Source organism: Petaurus breviceps, unplaced genomic scaffold (assembly GCF_028583685.1).
Source record: "Petaurus breviceps papuanus isolate PSGF00001 unplaced genomic scaffold, PetGlider_PUasm1.0 126, whole genome shotgun sequence".
NCBI classification, from domain to species: Eukaryota; Metazoa; Chordata; class Mammalia; order Diprotodontia; family Petauridae; genus Petaurus; species Petaurus breviceps.
In genome coordinates, this window is record NW_027185655.1 from 11690281 (window position 1) to 11713954 (window position 23674).

At 37.3% G+C, this 23674-nt stretch overlaps 1 protein-coding gene across 1 annotated transcript in view; it reads right to left on the minus strand.

Annotated features, from left to right (window-relative positions):
• The window catches only part of ANTXR2 (ANTXR cell adhesion molecule 2), a 221136-nt gene that overhangs the window by 109497 nt on the left and 87965 nt on the right, over positions 1-23674 (minus strand). Inside the window, exons 11-12 of the mRNA XM_069092887.1 lie at positions 11722-11800; positions 7776-7871 (exon numbers count right to left, since the gene is read on the minus strand). Coding sequence (XP_068948988.1) covers positions 7776-7871; positions 11722-11800 — 175 coding nt within the window. The remainder of the gene's footprint in view (positions 1-7775; positions 7872-11721; positions 11801-23674) is intronic.

Consider the following 23674-nt stretch of genomic DNA (forward strand, 5'->3'; position numbering starts at 1 on the left):
ATTGTTCCCCTGAATGGCCCCAATGCAAATGCATAGCATCCAATTCATCTTTACTTTCTTTTTGCACAAGGACATAGAGAACTGACTTTGTTCCCTTCTGTAGAATATAAATGCTACAAATTCCATTCACCAAAGATCACACTGCTTCAGAGCCCCCAACCAGAGTTCACAGAGTTTTCTGATTTTCTCGTGTAATCTTGGACCCGATGAAAGAGTTTATTGGTGTGCCCCTTTGAAACTACTAGCTATGTCATTTGATTTTTATGACTATCAGTCTCCTTACCTATAATATGAAAGGGCTAACCCAAATGATTGATCCTTGAAGCTCTCATGTACAATAAAAGCAGGAAGATGTTAATAAGAAAGATAGTAAAGTTGTCAGAAGATCTGGGGTGAGCAAAATTTTTAAAGTTGTCTGGAGGAAGTATAGGAAAAGAATCAGCATAAGAATCCAGCAACTACCTTCTCCCCCAAGTGCCTTCCTACCCTCTTCTTTCCATTTTAAATCAAATTCTCATTGCTGCTGCAAAGAATGTAACGATTTGTTGCCCTATGGTTCCATTCAAATAGCTGTTAGCTCTCATTTAAACTAAACAGAGCACCAAATTACTCTCTACCCTAGTTTGTTTTGACATTAAGAACTTTAACTCATTATAATGTTTTCTTAAGACTTATTTTCCAATCCCCATAAGAAAATTTTGAAGGAATTGATCATTCTTTTTTTCTGACCAATTCCTTACTTTAAGCAAATATGTCAAAATGATTATTTCTTCAAAGACATAAGAACTGTAGGAAAATGGGAATTCTTCTAAGAAGTGGGATTGCCTCATTTTTGGTTTTGTATCCCCAGTACTTAGTGCAGTGCATGACTGGAATATTAAGTGTAGGACTGGGGATTCAAGTCATTTGGCAACCTCTTATTACAGAAATAGAACAGTAATGATAAATATATATATATGTATGTATACACACACATATATATGTATATTCAGTTCATAGCTACAAGCTCATTTCATATATTCCTCATTTGATCTATTCAATAAATTTATCAAGTAGAAAATACAAGTATTAAGTTAAAGATCAAGAAAGTGAGGACCAAAGGCTTAACAAGAGTTGCCCAATATAGCTAGTTAACGGTGGAGCAGGTCTGAAAGAAAAAGCCTCAACTCAATTCTTTTGACTATCATTCTAATGTCTTTCTAATAACTCACATGCAGAACCCAATCCTTTCAACTATACTTCTAATGTTCTTGCTAATATCTCACATAGTTTCTATATACCATGGGCTTGCATTGGCAAGATTTCCACAGAAGAAAGAATAACACTGTATACATTATTTCACAATATTATTTCAATGATTTCATAATCTCTTTGATGTTAGTATTACTATGTGAGTACAAATCATAAAATTCATTCATATATTCTCAACCTGTGTGATTACTCTCCTGGTTTTTCAATTAGTCCCCCTAAGATTATGTATTTGGTAAACCACAATGTTTAGTTTGGTTCTTCTAATATTTTATGACTACAAGGCAGCAGTTGATTCCTTCATTATACTTTTAATACTTGACCAATCCACTTCCTTTTCTATCCATATGAATCCTTTGTGATGTCTTTTACACTACTGCTTACATTAATCCTTCTTAAATGTTGTGCCCATCATTCATATTTCCTACATATTCTAGAATTCATGCCCTCAGACACTGGAGAAGTAAAGTGATTTCTCATTGGTCCTCTTATCCTAGATCCTATTCATTTTAATTGGTGGATGAGTGAATCTAAGCTTTCCTACTCCATTATCTCTCTCAGTTCCCAGACCAATCCATGTTTTACCCTCATACTCCATCCAGTTACTTTCTACCTCTTGGTCTTGGCACAGTAAACAAATCAATAGTACCACTGCTTCTAGAAAGATAGCAACTCATTGTTCTATGAATCAACTCACCACCCCTCTAAATCCCCACACCAACATTCCCTTCTTTAGATACAACTTTGCATGTGTACCCCTAGCACTTAGCACAATGACTTCGCTAAGTAGTAAGCATTCAAATGCCTTGTTTATTTTTCATTCATTCATTCATTTTTTGATAATTCCATTTCTTTTGAAATCTTGTTATTCTACAATTCATAGCTACATAGAAACCCTGGAGTACACTGGTATTTTTTTCTAAAAAGTCAGCTTCTAGGGTAGTGAAGAACTTAGGGCCACTAAAAGGATCACAATCATCTAATGTGATGGGGTTCAATCTTCTTTCTACCAAATTCTGAGGGCAGTTCATATGTACTAACAGGATTGACAGATCGCATGCCATGTCTGGGCAATAATGACTTTTCATTTTTTTTCCCAGTTGATGGCTAGGACAACTTTGGTTGACAATGAATCTCAGTGAAAATTCCCTGAAGTGGTCTACAGTGTCCAGCAATCAAAAGAATGCTCTCTGTAACCAATGTATTTGAATGGCATACCCATCAATAGGGAATATCTCTTCTATTAACTTTGCTCCTAACATCCCCAGTAAAAGTCAATAGTAAATAAACTTTTATAAAGGAGACACTATGTGCCAGGAACTGTACTGAGGACTGGGGGTGGTGAGAAATAGCCAGTGCAGAGGCATCGGGAATCCAGATTCATCTAGAATGAGTGCAGCCAGGAGGAATAAGAACAGATAGCTGAGGAGACATCTGCCCTGTCTCTTCTCCTTAAATGGAGGCGTTTAGGACTCTACCCTCCAATCAGAGGTGCAGAGGGACTGAGGAAGCAGGAGTAGCAAGGTCTATTAGATCTTGTAAAAGTACATTGTGAATAAAGAATTCAAAGTAACCCAAAAAGAGTGCAGCCAGGGGGGAAGTCTGAGGAGATGGCTGAGGACAGTAATAAACATATGCAGTTGTATCTGTCACATAATTTTGCATAATCTTAACATACATTTTTTTTTTCTTTTTGCTAATTAGCAAATAATAGACATCTGGGGGCACAGTAGATGGAGTGCCAGGCCTAGTGTCAGGAAGATGTGAGTTCAAATCCAATCTCAGACATGTACTAGTTGTGTGACCCTGGGCAAGTCACTTAACCTTGTCTGCTTCAGTTTCCTCAAATGTAAAATCAGCTGGAGAAGAAAATGGCAGACCAGTCTTGTACCTCTGCCAAGAAAACCCCAAATGAGTTGCAGAGAGTTGAATATAAATAACTCAACAGCAAAACAACAGTTACACTGCGGTCTTATTTTCTGTTACTTCTAAATCAACTTGGTGATTAAGAAGATGTGGTCTGACATAGAAAAGCAATCTGCAGACGCCGACCTTTCCATGTTTTCACCAAGATTATTCTCAACAGATGCTCGGAACGTTGTCATGTAGATAGTGTAGAGATAATAGCTGCCAATGTCTTCTAGCTACCTTCTTTTTTCCCTTTGTCAGTAATGTTTTCCATGCTTTTAACATCACCCTCATTGAAATATCTTGAAAAATCAATTCAGGTTGCCTTTAAAATTATTCTAACTGGAGCAAAGTTTTCTTCAGTATGCCTCTGGTCAGATTCAGCTGTCCTTCCTCAACATCTTTATATGTCATGGCAAATACTGAGCAAAGTACTTTGGATACCAAAGTGGAGGGATCCAAAAGTGGTGATTACACTATTATCACCGATGCAAACAGAATCCCATAGAAATATAGCACATCCATTCCACCATGCTGTCTGGATAAACTGACACCTCTCCAGGACTATTTCTCTCCCAACCTGCAAAATTTTCAATGGAACTTCTGATTTTCTATCCCCTATAGCAGATGTTAGCCCCAAAGTCTCTAATACCATCATGGCGACCTCTCTGCTCTACTTGACATCATCCCTGAAACACAGAAGGACCAAGTTTTCCAAGAAATGATTTTTCTTGTTGTCTTTGAATACACGATGAACTTCTTCACTAATATCGTCAAGGAGAACCTTGAGATTATTTTCCATTTATCCAAAACTTCTTGATATTATTTGGATTTATTTATAGCAAGCATGTCTTTAATGGATGTGGTTTAACTCCTCTAACAGTTATTCATGATTGAGCAAAATCACACATTATAAAGTACTTTAAAATAAATCAAAGTTTTTAAAGAGCTTAAGCATTATATGGTTTTTACTATTCTCTGCCCTCCTTTTCTACTAGTACCGTCCCTGAAGAAGGGGAAAATGACTACACAGGCCTTAGCAAACATGCATTTTTTAAACCTATTTTAAGTGGCACTATGGACAAAAATCCTATGGCCAAAGATATGGTGACAGATTTCTCTTGAAACATTGGGGTACCTGGGGTCTAAATCAATTTGTAAAACCAGTTTGTACAATTGTAACTGCAATTTGTATTGTAAAATTGTAATCTGTAAAATCCCTTTCCCAGCCTCAAGCTCTGCCCCTTCCCCCTATTGGCAATCCGCCTAGGCAACACCTTGTGACTCCTTTGTTCTTACTTAATCTTTTCATGTCTCCTCTGGTCTGGCCCAAATCTCATCTAATCTATCTATGCACTAAAGTCACAAGTTCCTCTCAGTCGCTCTAACCTTTACCTGTGCACTGAGGTCCCTTCCTTCCATCCGGTCAGCCCTGATAATGGCAGTCCTACTCTTTAAAAGTAAAAGCCTGTACCCCTCTCATTCGCAGGCCCCCTAAAGGACTCTTGCCCGCTTCTCATAGAAGCCTAACAATAAACTTCTACAACTCTCACTCCAATTAAGCCTGAGACCTTGAATTCTTTCCAGATGCTATTGCAAATTTTCTGGTCTTAGATAAGATCAGAGTTCCTGCTGAACCTAGAGGGAGACATCCCTCATCAGCATTAGTTAGTAAGATTTAGACAGCAAACAAACTTTCACTAGGACCATACTCAAAGTTTTTGGAACCTTCCAAAACTAGAATTCCACTGGCAGACTCTGAGAGCCAAAAGGCTCTTTGAGAGTGAATCATCAATGAATCGATCAATTGATCAATCAACAAAGCATCTGAGTTAAGCTTCTGTAAAGGCCTCAATTTAATAAAAGTTGATTTCTATGACAATGACCCTTTTATGGAGTTTTCTAAGGTCATCTCAATTTAAGTGCTGTAGTTAAAACACCAGGATCAGTATTCTGCATGTGAGCAAAGAACAGTTATATCTCTAATATGGACAGGAATGTGATATCCAAGACCTGTCTAATTTAAACCCCAATTCTTATTTCCTTCTCCTTCCCCAAGATATCACGTTAAACTGCTTGTTTTTGGCCTTTGGAAAAGTTTATCCTTTCTTGTCATTCTTTCTAAATAGCCTTTCCCCATATATTCACTTGGAACCATAATGGAAATTCTAGCTCTCTGACTTGTGTTAAGGAATTAGGTCCAGCTACCTCCATGGTATACTATCTATTAGCCTTCTAATACTTTTCTACTTGGAACTACAATGAAACTAGATTGCCTTTGCAGTCTATTCAGGGCCAGATCTATGAGAAAAGAATTCTCTTTAGTTGTTCCAAAATCTACCTCCCCTACCTTCATGGATTTCCTTTTTTTCTAATCTTAAAACTTTCAACGTTTTAATGTTCTTTCCCCAAGTCTTGTCAAAATCCTGTCTAGGAAAAGAAGACTGGTACCATTCACTTGAATCAATCTTATCTCTCCAAGGATGTGCTTCATTTTTCAACCTTAAAATTAATGAGTTTTACTCTCAGTTAAAGGAATTTCAGGTAAGTAAGCAAGCAGGTGGAAACCATCTTTGGGAAGGTGGTGAAGCCTTTCCTAGCATCTCTGATATCAGTGTAGGCCAACGATATCTAACTCAAATAGAAATAGAGGCTAATAAATGACACATAAGGAATCCTGCACACCACAGGACTTTGACTTAGAAAGTCACATATTAACATCATCAATGTTATATTCTATTTTTGTTTATTTTGTTAAATATGTCCCAATTAAATTTTAATCTGATCCAGGCCACACTCAGGAGTGTTGTGGGTCACATGTGGTCTGCAGGCTACATGCCTGACAATGCTAGCATAGGCAACATCTTGCCTCTATACTGACTCCAACACTAAAATATTTTCCAGGAAAAAAAAACCCAGAATCATAGAATTTTTGCAGTGGAAAAGACCACAGAGGCCACCCAGTCCAGCATAAACAGGAAGACAATGGCCAGAAGCACACACATGACAAAGAGTCATTCAGGTTTTGCTTGGAGACCTCCAGGGAGGGGGAAGTCCACTTCCTCCAAAGGCAGCCCAGTTTACTTTTAGGCAAATCTAATCATTAGCAAGATTTTCCCGACAAAAGGCCTAAATTTGCCTCTTTACAACTTCCACCCATTTCTCCTGGTTCTACTCTCTGCAGATAAGCAGAAAATGGGTCACTCCTCTTTTCTATTACACTGTTCTTCAAATACTTGAACATAGCTTTCTTTCATGGAACACCTGTGCATTCTCTTCTCCAGGTTGAATACAATCATGTCCTTATAGAGAGTGTGTCCAACAAGGATTCAAATCCCTTCAAAGCCTTGGCTGCCTTCCTCTGTATGCAATGTGGCTTAACAAGGTCCTTTTAAACTGCGGTGCCCACAAGTCTGACATTAATGACATTTTTGAGCACTGCAGTCATTCAACTGTGATATTTGAAGGGCAGGAAACCCACTATTTCACAACATGATTTATTAGGGTAAAAAAAATCTTGTCTTTAGAAGGGTATGGTATCAGAGCACCTGTTATTTCTTCTTAAACTAAGAATCTCAGAACTCTAGTCACTACTTATACTGAGAGTACTCAAGAGGACTGAGACAGGAAACTGTAAAGCAGGAAATGGATTAGCTAAGGATGTTTACTATCTGCACCATTATCTGCTTCTATTCCACAGCTCTGACACAGCTAAAACTCTTAGTAATTGAATAAAAACTACAAAATTAGCCTTATGAAACCATAAACACACTATTGAAATTAAGAGTGGAGTTTTACAAAGGATAATTTAAAATCAAACAAACCTCAGGCCAGTCATCAAAGGTGATGGAAACATGGTCTACTGTGGAGCATTACTTGATGTTCTGGGTCTGACTCAATATTTTCCCAAATTTAGCAGTACAGTATGGAAGCTCTGAAGGAATGCTTTTATATGAAATCATTTACATACTAGTATTTATCAAAACAAAGGAAAATCCAAAATAGACTAGGTACCTCTGAAAAAAATTCTTCCCTTTTGCCTCTTTTTCTACCCCAGTGTTACTTAGCTTGCATGAATGTTATTTAAATGATGCAAAGTGAAATTATCCCCTGATCGTTTCATAGATATACTGATAACCCAATATCATATCTACTAGTTTCCAATAGACGCATGTCAACTCCAGGGTGTACTTGTAAAATGTTTTTTAAAAGGACCAAGTGTTCCTGAAAACCACAGACAAGCTTGACTGACTAAAGAGAAAACAGGGAACCCTTAGTTCAATAGTGATATTGAATAGATTATCAACCTCTCCTGATGAAACCTGACATCATCTCATTTCCTTTAAACTCCTAATTTTCCCTGTGCTTCTTCTGGGAGCCTCTTCCAACCCTATCCCTCCTCACCAACCAAATTTTCAAAATCAAGTGATCTAGAAAACTCAGTTATTAACACTTATTGAGACATGGAGGTATTAACGGCCAACTACAATAAGGACTAAGAAAATTAAGAGGTATTTTCCTGTTGGTCGTTTTGATACCATTCAAGAATATCTTTTAAAACTATATTTTCAGACTTGTTTTCTTAAAACAATGATGTTTTTGGTTTTTTTCTTACTCACCACTTTGCAGCAAAGGGGCCAGAACCACCACATTAATGCTATGCCCGCCAGAAGTAGTAGCACCAATATAGCAATGACTGCTGCGATTCCATTGGACTGCAAGAGAAAAAAGTCAGTGTTCAACAAAATAAAATCAAAATCCCAAGCATGGACTCATTTTAAAGGAAGAAGAAAAGTGCAAGGCAGAAGGGTAACCATCTCCAAAATGCATTTCTCAGTTGTTGCTACTTTCCATCCAAACTTTTTTCTTCTCCCAGATATATGACACATGAAGCCGTACAGTGAGTAAGGTAGTGAAGTGCCTTACACACTGTCCCAGGCTCACAAAGGATCAAATGATGGGGCTGAGATTAGAGCCAAAATACCCTGACTCTAAATTCAACAGTAGAGGTAGAAGTGGCCTAGGACCTGGTAAGATGAGTTTAAATCACACACACACACACACACACACACACACACACACACACACACAAGCAAGTTGTTTGACCCTCAGCAAGCAACACCTGTCAGTAAGCAGCTCAAATAGAAATAGATCCCCATTGGCTGCTTACTGACTTAGAAAACCACAAATTAGCATTATCTATGTCCATTGTATGTTTAATTTGTTAAACATTTTCCAATTACATTTAATCTGCATCTGGCCTCACTCAGAAGCTTTGTCAGCTGCTACAAGTTTGACACCTCTGATCTAGATAATCCTATAAGAATATAAACTGCAGGAAAATGCCAATCTGCTTGGCAGAGTAGAAGACTGTACTGGAGATTTGTCTATTTCAGTTAAAACAAAGTCCTGATACCTATCCCTAAAATTAAAACTTTTTTGAAGCTTCAAGTAACTCCTCTAAGTTCTATTTTTATGGCTAATAAACAAATAAGGTAATATTACTTTTTAAAGTTATATGATGTTCTGTCAAACTTTCTCAGACCTTAGCTTCCTGTATGAAATTGTAATTATGTTTTGATTCAGGGGTGGGGAACCTGCAGCCTTGAGGCCACATGTGGTCCTCTAGGTCCTTAAGTGTGGCCCTTTGATTTCACACTTGAGGACCTAGAGGGTCACATGAGGCCTTAAGGCTTCAAGTTCCCCACCCTTGTATTAGTCTATCTTCATTTGGAATTCCTATACTGGCTTGCTTTGTCTTAGACATGGGAATTTTGTCAAATAATCAATACACTAGAAAGCATCAAAGACTTCTTACTAAATGGTAGCTGAACTTTTTAAGTTCTTCTGCTCTAATAACAATTGAAATCTAAAGGACTGATCAAAACTATCAAGACATAAAATACCTTAAGAATATCTAAATATTCAAGAACTCAAGGACATAAATGTTGAGTACTGCTGTATGGCAAAATACATTACTGGTATTAGCAAAGTCACCTAATGTCTCAGTGCTTCATTTACACAAAACAACAAATAGTAAAAGTTTAATTAATGTTTGTGGAATTGAATTGAACATTCAAATATATATATATATATATATATGCATACACACACACACATGTATATATATATGCTTCTTAACTTCCTAAATGTAGGAACTGAAACAACAATGAAGATTTTCAAAGCTTGCAGAACATTTGCAATTCCTCTTTTCTGAAAATTCAGGCTTTGTGCACTAATAAGGAAATGAAATCTGAGAACCTAACTTTGTTATAACTTTTAGAAGTTAATTTTATCTTCCGGGCATGTGCCATAGATCTTCTTAAAAATATGTTGAAATGTAGGAGAAAATAGAACCAATGGGGCCTGGTAATGAAGAACAGACATGAAAAAATCACAGCTAGCAATTCACTGTGAATATAGGGACAAAAACAGTAGTCAATGTGAAGACACCTGGCATATCTTCATTACACAAATATTTATTCAGTGCTCACTAGCAACAAGGCATTGAGTGTTAAAATAAATGAGTGGCTGGTTGGTTGGCTGTCTGAATGAATGGATGGATGGATGGATGGATGGATGGATGGATGGATGGATGGAAAGATGACAGAGTATTTGAAATAAAAAAAAATTATGGTCTAGAGGAGAGAAAAAAATGTACATGAAAAACTCCTATAAGTATAATGTGAAAATGCAATAAAGGAAAGACAAAGTGATATACCAATTAATTTTCTGATGATTGCTGAAAACAGGAATGAGAAATCTGTGTGCAAATGGGAATCAACTTTCCAGCAAATTAAAGAGTGGAAAATAACTAGGTAAAATTTGTTAACAAAAAATGCCTTTGAGGAAACCAGCCAAGCTGGCACAATAGGAGGAAGCAATACAGCCTAGATACCCTTTATAATTACTCCACAAAGACCTGGAAAATGGACAACAACAAGTTCTGATCAGGAAATCCAAAGAAAACTCCCAGGTTTTTTTTTTCACCCCCAGCCCCAGACAAGTGTAGGGAGACAGCAGTCTATACACAATGGAGTCACTTTAACTAGGAATGCACTAGGGCTTTTGGCTAGGAACTGGGGCAATGAGACATCCTTGATACAACAAAGAGGGCAAAACATTGTGCAAGTAACAAAATATGGTGCCACCTCTGAGCAGGATTGTTGATCCTGTGCAAACCAGGGCAAGGAGTGGTCATAGGCCAGAGATTATTTACTGGGCAATGAACATCTCTTCCAGATACAGTTGTTTTGTAGGGAAGATTTTAATTGGTTTGGGAAGGCTAAAACAAATAAAAATGTTCCAGAGGTTAACACCTTTCCTTCTCTCACAATCTTTGCCCAAGAAGACAGTTAGAGCTATGGGCCAGAAGCAGGTTACCATTACTAAGCTCTGGAGTGGACTAATGTTAGATGTTAGACATAGCTAACTGCTAAACTAAAATTGGCCTATTGGTTAAACATAAACCTCTTTGTGACTTTACCAAGCACAGAACCAAAATTTGTCCTAGCTAAGATCTCTCAGCAGTGCAGTAAACTTCATATTGTCACTCCAGTGAAAGCTTTTAGTGCTTTATGGATTTGTTAGTACTCTATTGGAATCTGTCCTTGTGAAAAAAAAAAGCCTGGCTTCATTGGCAGTTTACAAGCAAAAGAGGACATGATGGGACACCTGTATGAAAATGTTGTGATGACTGAAATTGATGGAAGTCATAAATGAGAAGAAATGTCCACCATAGTTCACTTAATAGATTCTCTGTGTACTAAATGTCCCTGTGTACATATAGATGTGAAATAAAACTGAATTATACCGAAAAAAATAGCAGTAGCTACGAGGCTCTGACCCTAGGAGTAGAACAAGGTCTCATTTTTAGGCTTCAGGCCATTTTGAAGCCTGAAGAAGAACAAAAGCAGGGAGCTTATTAGATTGAGGTGGCCTGCCATCCTAGGATAAAAAGCTTCAGAGTTTTCCAGCTAGTGAATGGTAGTTGGGTCAAGCAACATTCTACTAGAGCTTGAACCAAGAGCAAGGCCAGAGCTTTATTTCTCAGACAGAATACCAATTGAGGAGCCTATAAAGTTCAGATTAGGAGGGTTGCAAATAAAAAGACTTTGCCCTAGATAGGATAGGTTTGGGAATATTGAAAGACTCCAGCTTGAATTGCCACTGAAACCCTTGAAATACACAATTATCAATAACCACATAAAGCAGCAACAGCAAAAACCAAAAGTATAGAAAATAGGAGCAAACGAGGCAAGTTGGGAAGAAAGGCTTGAAGCATGAACAAAAAAATAGTTCTATCATAAAAAGCTATTATGGTGACAGACACACAGAAGAAAACAATGACACTAGAACATCACTAAGTAAAGCCTGAAAGAAAACACACACACACACACATATCCAAGCACAAATTCAACTAGAATTCCTGGAAGACATGAAACAAGAGTTTATAGTAGTTCATACTTAATTTAGTTATCTCTGCCATGTTCTAGGACCTGAGGAATTTAGCATAATATCCACATCCCCAAAGGGAAACTCTAGAGTATTCTCTTGCATACTTACACATTCTGTAGCTGTGACTGTCAATGTGCTGTAGAGGACAGATTTTCCTTCATTCAAACTCACAGAAACCTCAAGAGCTCTGAAAGAAAATGAGAAAGCAATTTAAATAAAACCACAACTTAGTGACAAAATTTTATAAACTGATATATGTTACATTGAATAAGAAATTTTATTTGCATATATGGATCAAAGTTTGACATCAGCAGTTACTGGCTATTTTCCCCCCAGACCACCTAATTTGAAGAGCAACCACAAGGTGATATCTTTCCAGCTTTGACTATGCCTGATCAAAGGTAAGGAGTCAAAAAGTGAATGACAGGGATATATAGAGGAAAGGTTCAAAATTGCCATAAATATCAGGGGCAAAAATTAATTCACAGACCTTGAGTATAAGAAAATAAATGAACACAAAAGATATTAACAGCAGAAGGAAAGCTACTCTCCATCTAAGCTAAATGAGTCCAGATATTTAAGAATAAATATTGCAAGACACAGGAAAATTAGTCAAAAACAGATGAGGCAGAGGACCTTGTGAATTCCCAAGAGCATGGAACTACAGCAGATGTTACCAAATGGCTTAAAAGAAAAATAGGAATTGTGAAAATGGAATATGTGGCCTACACAGCAGAAATAATCTAGAGGATAGAAAACTATCAAATCTCACACGAGAAACAAAGAGACAACAATTGCTTGAAAATGCAAATACACAGAAGTGAAGGTCAAATGATAAATGAAATAATAAGGTAATTGTTCTACTTATGAAGAGAATATAGGCCAAATATGTTTAATCTCTGATGTTGAGAAAGAAGAAAACGTCAAGTATTCTCAATTTTAAAACATTCAATTCAGTTTAACAAAGATTTAGAAAATGTCTATGGTGCAGATAATGGCATCAATGATGCTCCTCTTTTGTTACTCTCCGAAAATATCTTCAAAGTGTGATGATTGAAAATATTTCATTTTGTTTTGAAATAAGGCAAAATATACAAGTCTTTTTGTTTCTTTTCAATGTGACTACTGGAGGTACAAAGATACACACACATACAAAACATTGTCTCTGACCGTAAAGAACATATGTTCTAGTGGAGGATATAAGACGTACATAAATTTTTTTAATAGGGAGAACGATCTTATAGCTAGAGGAAATCACAAAAGGCTTCCAGTAGTAAAAGTCAGTCCTGCTAACCCTTTAAAGGAGGTAAAATTTCTGAGAAAGGTGGACGTGAAGGAGGCTACACATAGATGGGACATGCCAAGATGGAGTAGGGAGAAAGAAGAGTGAATTCAAGAAACAATATGGAGGTCAGTTTGGCTAGAAAGTTAAATGTGTGATGAGGACCATGCACACAGAAATCTGCAAGGGTCAATACAGATTGTCATAGGTCATACTGAGGAGTCTACATTTCATTCTAGAACCAATAGTAAACTATTGAAGATTTTTCAGCTTGATTGAAGATTTTTATGTTTTCAACAACTTCCCATTCTATGATCCCACAAAAATCAACTGACTGCTTCTGAATCAGTTAAAACTAAATTGGAGTGCAGTAGTGTATATGCAGAGATAATAAACTTGGGTCTGAAAATCAATATTACAGTTAAAATGTCTGTGTTCTGACTCTGAAGAACTATGTAGCCTGAGGCAAATTGAAATCTCTCTGTATCTCTATTTCTTTACCTATAAAATGGGGATATTATTAATCATGCCTATCTCATATGGTTGCTGTGAGCAAAGTATTGGTACAGGTAGGCTACCATAGTCTTCTAAAACTCCAGCATTGTCAATATCTCTTCAACAACTGTCTTTTCTTTACCGGTGGAAATTGTCACTGGCTCTGCATAATAATTTGAACCTTAAAAAAAAAAAAATTAGATGAAAGATCCCATAGTTCTTAGAGTGCAGTGACAAAGCAAATGGTAATATATCTTCTTTTATGTCATTAACATTGATAAAAATCATCAATTTCTGATGCAGAAAAATTCATGAGGGTCAATGACTTGTTTTCTGGATCTTCAATAGCCATAGACCTACAGAAGCAATTGTCCTAGGATGATGGTTTCATGGATCTGGACTGGAAGTTCCTCCTCTAGGATACCTGATATTGGGTTCAGGGGTCCTGAACTGTCTCTCTATTAGTTTCTTAGCTATTCCCCACATATGATACTACCATCTCTCTATCTTTGTACAGGAAAGTCCTATACCTCAAATATACTTCCTCATCACTTCCTCTTGAGAGAATCCCTGGCTTCTTTTAAAAAAAAAATCTCAGGGGGCGGCCAGGTGGCTCAGTGAGTAAGAGCACCAGCTCCAGTGTCAGGACGACCTGGAGATCGAATCCGGGCTCAGACACTCAGCACCACACCCAGAAAAACCTGGCCGTTTAACCTTGAGCAAGTTACTTAACCCCGATTGCTTGGAAAAAAAAAAAACACACAATGAAAAAAAAAATCTCAGGTGCTACCCTCTATGTGGTCCTCTTCCCTGATTTTCCATTTCAATAAGCCCCCTTTCCTTTTGGAAATCATATTGTATCGATTTATATACATTTTCTTTTGATACCATATACACTCATTATATTCATTCTGATAGACTATAAGCTATTTGAGCACAGTGAATATTTTTTCATCTTTGTACTAGCACAGCACTGTATATATAGTAGCTTAATTTTTTAATTGAAATTAATAATTTAATTGAATAATTTAATTCAATATTTAATTGAATTGAAATTTATGCAGATGCATATATATATGAATTATATGGATAAAAGTATATTATATGGGTATATCACGCGTATTGTATACAACGAATATAAATCTTTTATACAGAGCAGGAATGTTGTAGGCTTCCAAAAAAGTAGAACAATTGATCAGCATATATTGAATTCTGCCTGTATATAAGACATTATGCCGGGCTACAAAGACATTGAAAACATGGGCTTTCTTCTCAAGGACTTGATAATTATACATGCACATCCATGAAAAAGATAACTAGAAGTATAAAATATCACATAGTAAGTACTAAATTAATATTACACACCATAAGTGTGAGAAACCGTGGGTAGGAACGATAATTCCTCCACAGAGGACAGGCAAGGTTTTCCATAAAAGGAAATAAGCCCATCCTCTATTCCTCAAACTACTTTTGTGGTTTCCTCATCACGTGAGCCAGGACAAGAATTAAGGAGTACCCTCCTGGTCAAATACTCTCCCAGTGCAAATGCAAAGGTGGGGAAGCTGGTCCACTCATACCCTTGCTGAAAATTCTTTCCATGTGCTTAATAGATTTATTTTTGTTAAAAGTTAGATGATATACCACAGTCTCATTTTGTTCCAATCTTAAACCTGAAATACCAAACAGCTCAAACCAGACCTGGTCTAGAAAACTGGGCATAGGCAGCAAGACTGGTTTGAAATGGCCTCATGGCTGACCTCATAGCTTAAGTGGAGGAAAGGGAGTAGGAAGGGAAGGGAGCCCAAGGTGATTGGATGCCCTCATATGCCTAGCCCACCTAATAGATACCATGCTTCTGGCCATGCTTCTGTTGGAATATCATGAGTCTTTCTCAATGGGACAGTATGGGGGATCCCACTGGCTGGGGGTATAACAATTAAAAAGTAATCAGTCCCCTCTACCTATGAATTCAGCAGTAAGATATAGCTGTGAAACTTCTCTGTGAAAAATATTGTAAAATATCATTTGTTGAATTCAGAAAACTTTGTATTGGGGTATGACCATGATCTCCAGGCCTACCAGCTGTCAAAGAAGACCTCAATTCTTGCAGAAGAATGCTGACTTTGGGACTTTCTAAGAACTGTATTAAATAGATTGCTTGGGGCTTAATATGGTTTTTAGGAGGCCCTTAAGAACTGTACCATATGGATTTTTGAGACTTTAATACAAGGCACTGGGGAACATCTGGAAAGGACAGTGTTTTTTACTGCCACAGAAACCTAGAGAATTTTCCAAAACTGAATATATAGAAAAGTGTTGCAAGCATACCCCAGTTAATTTGCTGAGGATGAAGGGTGGGTGAGATTGAGTTGAAGGAGAGACATTCCAATTCCAGTACTGAACATGTGATATATAACTTTCTCTTTCTCAGACTTCTAATACAGGGCCCCAGTGAGGGCCCTGGATGTCTTCCTTCACCCCAGAAAAAACAGACTACTTATTGTTAGAGTACTAGCCTACGTACGTGAGCCTGAGATTTGTCTGCCTTTTCTGTTTTTTGCCTCTTTCCCCAACACGGATGAGGGAATAGAGATTCTAAAAGGGCCATCGCTAACCCTGGCAGAAACCTTGTGAATTTGAAAGGTTAGAAGTTGTTCTTGGATCTCTCAGACAGACCTAACTAGAAAACAAAAAACAGAGTTTCTTTATTGACATGTTAGACCACAGTAATGGGAAGAGCTCAAGCTCTGACTTGACTGGATACAGTTGTTTCAGGATTTCCATGGAGCCATTCCTAATCTCATCAACATAGTGAAAGAAAAAACACATCCTGGTTTAAAGGACTGTGCAGTGGGTAGAATAGCATGTTCCCAGCACAGGATGGTGGCAGCAGTATGCAGGCCCAATAGAAGGGGCAATTCACAGGCACCAGTGGACGAAGAGTGGAAAGGCTCGGATAAAAAATCTATAATATTCCTTCACTTAATGTAATCTGGAACTGGGAAGGCCCCTGTGCATGCCCATCACTAAAATACCCAGGGGTCAAAAGGCAACTGGCCGTCTTTGGGGAACAAAAGGTCAAATGGTTGAGAGAAAAGCTTGCTTTCTAACAGCAGAGAGGCAAAACTGTCTATTGGACATCTGAAAATGGCTGTAGTCAAGCATGTTAAACTTAACAAGTCCAGACTTGAACTCATTATCTTTCCCCTCAAATATTCCCCTTTTCCAAAATTCACTATTATTGTTGAAGGCACCTCCACCATCCCAGTCAGCCAGACTCACCATCTGGGAGTCATCTTCTCTATCTCTGACTCTCTCTGCCTCTCTCCTCTCCTATCCAATCCAATGCCAACTCCTGTCAATTTTTATCTTCCTAACATATCTTGTACACAATGCCCTTCTCTGCTTTGATGCTAGCAACCGCCTGATGCAAACTTTCATCACCTCACATATGGACTATTTCAATAACTCACTAGTGTGCTCCCTGCCTCAGGGCTCTGCCCATTCTAGTCCAATCTCTGCTCAGCTATCAGACTATTAAGTGCAGATCTGATACCCCTATTCAATAAGCTCCAGTAACTCCCTATCACCACCAAGATCAAATATAAAATCCTCTGTTTTATGATCAAAGCTCTCCAACTTTAGTATCTTCTTGTAAGAAGAAAGCAGTTACTGCTCTCCCCTTAGCAACATGCGCTCTATGATCCAGTGACAGTGACCTCTTTTCTGTTCCTTGAACAGACACTCTCTTTTGTGTCAGGATTTTCACTGACTATAGTTCATCCCCATAATTCCCTTTCCTCCAGCCTCCCCCCTAGCAGTTCTCCCTGCTTTCCTTCAAGTCCCTGCTAAAATCCCACCCTCTTTAGGAAGCATTTTGCTGTCCCCCTTAATACTGGTGCCTTTTGTCTTTTGGTAATCTCCAATCTATAACTCATTTGTATGGGGCTGTTTCTATTTTCTCCCCCACTAGACTGTGAGCTTCTTGAGAGCAGGGATATTCTTTCTCATTTCTTTGTGCTTAGCACAGTGCCTGGTGTATAGTAAACCTTGACAAATGATTGTTGACAAAACATCTGCAGAACCACCTAGTTCCAGCAGAAGAGGGAAATCCTTCAGCAGAGGCCTTGAGAGGTACAAAGGGGTCTTTGCTACCCCACAGGACTTCCAAAGAAGAAAAAGTCAAGCCTGGTGGGCTGGGAAACACTGACATGGTAGCAGTGCATGGTGCCATTTTGTTATACACCCTAGACCTGAGACAGATCACATTGAGATGGTAATACCCTTTCATGTACCTGACTATAAATGTCCCTGATTTGTGATAAGATGTGTCATCACATGTGTGATGGCCCTGCAGTTCTTGGTACTGCTCTAGCTAATCATCATCCCTTTATGTATGGAAAGCCTTTGTGAACTTCTGAAATCACCCCTGCCCACCACCACCTCTTGGTCTATGCTCTTCGAAAGGATCATTACATTGCCTGTTGTCTTATTTTCTTTTACCTGCATAAAGCTTCTCCTCCACTGAAGCCTATTCCAGACTTCTCACAATCCCAAAGTCAGGGTTTTCCAGTACTTACACCTGCTGAAGTGGTGATGGATCCTACAAGGTGTTTAGGACCTTTTCACCAGAGAATGGGATATTATAGGAACAACATTTACTCCCTACAGGTCAGGCTGGTTTTTTTTTTTTTCTCTTAACCGGAAATAAAACCATCCTTAAGACTTCAGCTTGAATTACTGACCTGACCACCTTTGAGTAAAAGTCCAGTGTCTAAGGAGTTGGGGGCTCCTCAGGCCCAATGCAACCTTCTGATCAGGCATGCCACTGCAGCAAATGTGGAGGTAAAGAAGATATTCCCACACAATTGATTGTAATATCTTTGCTGAATATCTTTTCCATGTAATTACTAAATAAACTTTATTTTCTTAACGTTACTTGATCTACAAGTGTCAGAAGTCCTTTCCTCCCAATTCAGAGTAGCCTCAGCCAGTCCTGGCAGAGGAAAGATCGTGAAGAAGAAAAAAAAAAAAGAAAATCAGACTAGAATATTCAAAGGAGGGTTTCCATAGAAGAGTTAGGATCTGAACTGTTCTTAATTATGAAGTGAGGTTTAGAAAACCCAGAAGTGAGGAAAGGTCTTTCCCAGTAGAATAACCAAAGACACTAAGGTGGGAAAACACAAGACATATTCATGAATAATAGGTCATTCACAAGTCATTTCTATTTGGCTTTCGAATGTATTATGTAACTTTTCAATCCTAATTAATATTGGCTTTCCAAAATTTTTAAAATATATACATATTCTCTATTGTCTAAGAAGAAGCCTAAAGCAAGATCTTATAAGAGAAATAGGTAAATTTGGAATTTTTAAAATTCTCACATATAATCCATAGAATGAAAGTGCTGGTTCTAAAACTGAATCAATTATGCCTAAATTCCAATATTATCTGTTGTTTTGAAATAATAGCTTCTCTAAAACAGTTCACATTCATATAAATACATATTCAGGTGGAAATATATAAAGCTCATTTCATATTACCAAACTGGCACCTCTTTCTTATATTTAGATTTGTAAAAGTCAATAAAAACTGCACTCTGTGCCTACCTTGACTCCCAAAATGCTTCATTGGGTAAATGAAGCAATTTTTTTCTTCTATCAATGGACTATAAAAACCTCTGGATAGAAGTTCTTTTGAAACACAGACCTGTTTCCTTTTGGTGACTTTTCTTGATTTTTTATTTGTACTGAATTACATAGGTGTGTGAATTACATAGGTGTGTGAATTACATAGGTGTGTGAGTGGGTGCACAAAGAAAGAAGGAGTCAAGTTGAGGTAGTACTTAAAGTTTTCAAGGTTACAACATCAAACTTTCTAACAATAGTAGGCTAACTCCATAATGAGATTCTAAGATAAGCAAATATTTCTATCACAGCAATATGTTATTATGAATGAAACTGCTTATTAATTTCCAACAGAATGAAGCTTGTGTCTTTGTGTGCCCAGGGTTTGGTTCCTTGTTTGGCATACAGTAGGTACTTATAAATGTTCATTAATTGATTGAGATTTCCTCAGATGAAAATATTTTTACATCTATAATGTTGGCAGTAAAAGGAATGAGAATGAATTTTTGTAAACAAACTTTAGAGATCACTCACTATGATATTTTACTTGATTTACAAGGCAAAAGTAGTCGATGAAAACAAATAAAAAATATTTACCTCTCTCCAAAAACGAACATAGTCTCAGAGAGAATTTGTTGAGAAATTCTTTTAACCTCAATCTGATTTTGAGGAAAGAGAAAGAAAGGAAGAAAGGATCATGGTAATCAAAATACAAAGAAAACTAAGAAATCCATAAAACTTTTCTTTTTTTATCTACTAGCAGAAAAAGCATGGAAAGGAGCAAAAATCATGAACTACTAATTATTTCCCACTTATGTTCTGCCCTGACAAAAAATGACTTTATTTAGTCACATCACAGTGATACCTTGATTCATGTATAACCTGGAAAACAATCTCCTTTATATGAAGTCAGTCATGTTTTGAAAAAGGAAAAAAAAAGTTCAGAATCCATGAAGCAGACCAGCCCTAGTGTGGGACTACATGACAAGAGTACCTCCTGGCAGTTTTTTCCTGTTGCTGCCTCATTAGGGGTTAGCAGGACCGATGCTAAGCAACATTGTGAAGTCAGCCAGGAAGCTGACATAACACTTCAGCATCTCTATTTTCAAGTTCCTCTTTCTTCATCTTCCTCTAACCCCCATTAGCAACAAGCCACATCCCACTGTACCACTTTGCAGGGTGGGGAGAGAAGGGAACAGGATGTAGGCAGGTGGAGTTGATTTTTTCTTTGTTCACTTACTCTTAGGTTTTGATTTTCTGAGAAACAAGTCCTAAAAATATAGTAGGCCTACCCAGCTATGTAGGTAAATTGAAAAAAAAGTTTGTTTTTTTTTATTCCATTGAAAATTTGGAGGAAAGGGGGAAAATTGTCAAAAAAAAAATGATCCACAATCTCCCCATTCCTGTACTTGTAGATGGTCCTTCAGAAAAAAAGGATAAGAACTTGGCTTCACTGAGGTTGTTAATGTTTTCAGCCAAGAAGCTGGAAATGAAAGATCTTATTTCTCTTGTATAACAAGTTCTTTTCAGAAGCAAAACCACAGAGAGGTGGTGTCAAGATGGAAGATTAGCGGCAGCCACTTAGCAAATGCTTCTTTCATTCCCTTCCAAACAACCGCAAAACAAAGCCTCAAAGCAAATTTTGGAGTGTCAGAGTAAAAATAAATAAATAAAATTGAGAGATTTTTTTTTGACCTAAGAAAGCTTAAGACACCAGCAGGAGAGGTCTGTGATGCCAGCCCCATTGGGAGCCCACACTTGTGGCTTAGCAAGGCCATAGCAGTATCAGAGGTTCTAAGCTCAGAGACAATAGGAAGGGTCAAAAAACTGATCAGAAAAGAGATTATAGGAGACCCTTTGCTGGCACTGGGTACAACTAATGCTGATTGGCAACTCTATTGCCCATACACAATTCTGGTTTACAGAGAGGATTTCTAGTGGTCAGTCACAAGGGGTAGGGGCCCTGGTCACAGTTCTAAAGAAGAACGGAGCATTAGCACTTGTAACTACAGGGAACCAGGGACCATTCCTGGGTGAAGACAAGAGCACAGACAAGGAGAGCAGTAACCATACCTATCCCTGGATCATACCAACTAGGAAGCACCAAAAGTTTGTAGACCCCCAGAACTTGCTTAGGAAACAGCAGCACAAAAAAGCCAGAAGCTCAAGACATAGTCTACTTCGTGTTAAAATAGAGGTTCAAAATCAATAAACAGACTGAAAAATGGGCAAAAAAAAAAAAATAAGAACCGGACCATAAAAAGCTACTACAGTGGGAGGAAAGATCAAGACATAAACTAAGAAGAATAGAAAAATGTAAAAATAGTTATCAACAAAGCTTCAAAGAAAATGTTAATTGGACCCAAGAACTAGTAAGAATTCCTAGAAGAATTAAAGGAAGAGATAAGAGTGAGAAAGGAAAAAATGATAAAAGAAATAAGATGATGCAAGGAAGTTGTGAAAAGAGAATGAATGCTTGGTAAATGAGGCACAAAAAATACTGAATAAAATAACACATTAAAAAACAAAATTGCCCTAATGGTAAAAAAAAAAAGCACAAAAATTCACTAAAGAGAAGAACTCCTTAAAAAGTAGAATTAGTCAAATAGAAAAGGAGGTACAAAAACTCATTCAAGAAAATAATTTCTTAAAAATTAGATTTGGGCAGCTAGAAGTTAATGACTCCATAAGACATCAGGAAACAATAAATCAAAGACAAAGAATAAAAAATAGAGAAAATGTGAAATAGCTCATCATAAAAACAACTAATAAGGAAAAGTGATTGAGGAGAAATAATATAAGAATTATTCAACCACCTGAATTGTTGTTCTTCAGCCACTTTTCAGTCATGCCCAACTCTTTGTGTTCCCATTGGGGTTTTCTTCACAAAGATATTTGAGTAATTTGCCATTTCCTTCTCTACCTCATTTTACAGATGAGGAAACTGAGGCAAACAGAATTAAGAGAATTTCTAAGTGTCACACAACTAGTAAGTGTGTAAGACCCAATCTAAATTCAAGAAGATGAGACTTTCTGGCTCCAGGCTTAACACTGTACCCACTACACTATCTAGTCACCCCCAGACTACCTGAATGCTATAATCAAAAACAGAGTCTAGACTTTATGTTTCAATAAATTACCAAGGAAAAATGGGTGGGTAATGAGCAATGCTTGAACCTCATTCTCATTAAGAATTAGTTCAAAGGGGGAAGAATATATACACACACTCAGTTGAGTATAAAAATTTATCTCACCAAACAGGGAAATGGGAGGAAAAGAGGAGAAGGGATATGAAGGGGGGTAGAGTATGATAAATAAAAGGCAGATTAAGGGAAACAGTGGTCAGAAGCAAAACTGAATTTTAAGCAAGAACAAGATAAAAGGAGAAAGGGAGGGAAGAATAAAGATAAAAAAACAGGATGGAGGTAATACTCAGTAATCACAACTGTAAATATGAATGGGATAAGTTCACCCATAAAATAGAAGTAGATAGCAGAATGAATTAGAAATCAGAATTCAGCAATATGTTGTTTACAAGAGACAAACTTGAAACAAAAAAAGACATATACAGAGTTAAAATAAAGGTCTGCAACAGAATTTTTTATGCTTAAGCTGAAGTAAAAAGAAAATACTAAAGGTAGCAGTAGCAATCATGGTCTCAGACAAAGCAAAAGGAAAAAAATAGACATAATTAAAAGGGATAAATAGTGAAATTACATTTTGCTAAAAAAGGTACCACAGACAATGAAGTAATTTCAAATTTTTTACAGCAAGTTTCTCTGATACTATCTCATTCCTCAAATATATAGGCAACTGAGTCAAATTTATAAAAAAAAAAAAAGAGAGCCATACCCCAATAGATAAATGGTCAAAGGAAATAAACAGGCAACTTTTAGAAGAAATCAGTGCTATCTATAGTTATGTTGGAGAAAAATGCTCTAATCGTTATTGATTTATGAGTTAAAGATTAAAACATCTCTGTGTGCCACCTCAAACCCATCAGAAATGACATGCTGGAAGGGATGAAAGAAAATAGATTCACTAATAAACTGCTGATGGATTTGTGAGTTGGTTCAATCACTCTGGAGAATAATTTGGAACTATGCCCAAAGGGCTGGAAAACTGTGCATACCCACAACTTCTAGGTGGTATACCTAAAGAAACCAAAGAAAAAGTAACAAGTCCTATATCTACAAAAATATTTGTAGTAGCTCTTTTAGAAGCGTCAAAGAATTGAAAATTGAGGGGATGTCCATCAATTGTGGAATGGCTAAACAAGTTGTGGCATGTGATTGTGATGGAATACCCTTCTGATATAAGAAATGATGAGGCTGGTGGTTTCAGAAAAAAAAACCATATGGGAAGATCTATATGAAATGATGCAAGTGAATTGAGAAGAAGTGGAGAACATTGTACACTGTGAAAGCAATGCTGCAATGATGACCAACTGTGCAAGACTTGGGTACTCTGGTCAGTGCAGTGATCAAGGTCAGTTACAAATGACTCATGGTGAAAGGGTTCTGTTAACCTCCAAATAGAGAGCTGGTGAAGTCTAAGTGCAAATTAAAGTGTGATTTTCTCACTTTATTATTTTATTTTATTTTTGCTTTATGACTGACATGGAAATGTGTTTAGAATCATTTTGAACATATGGCTG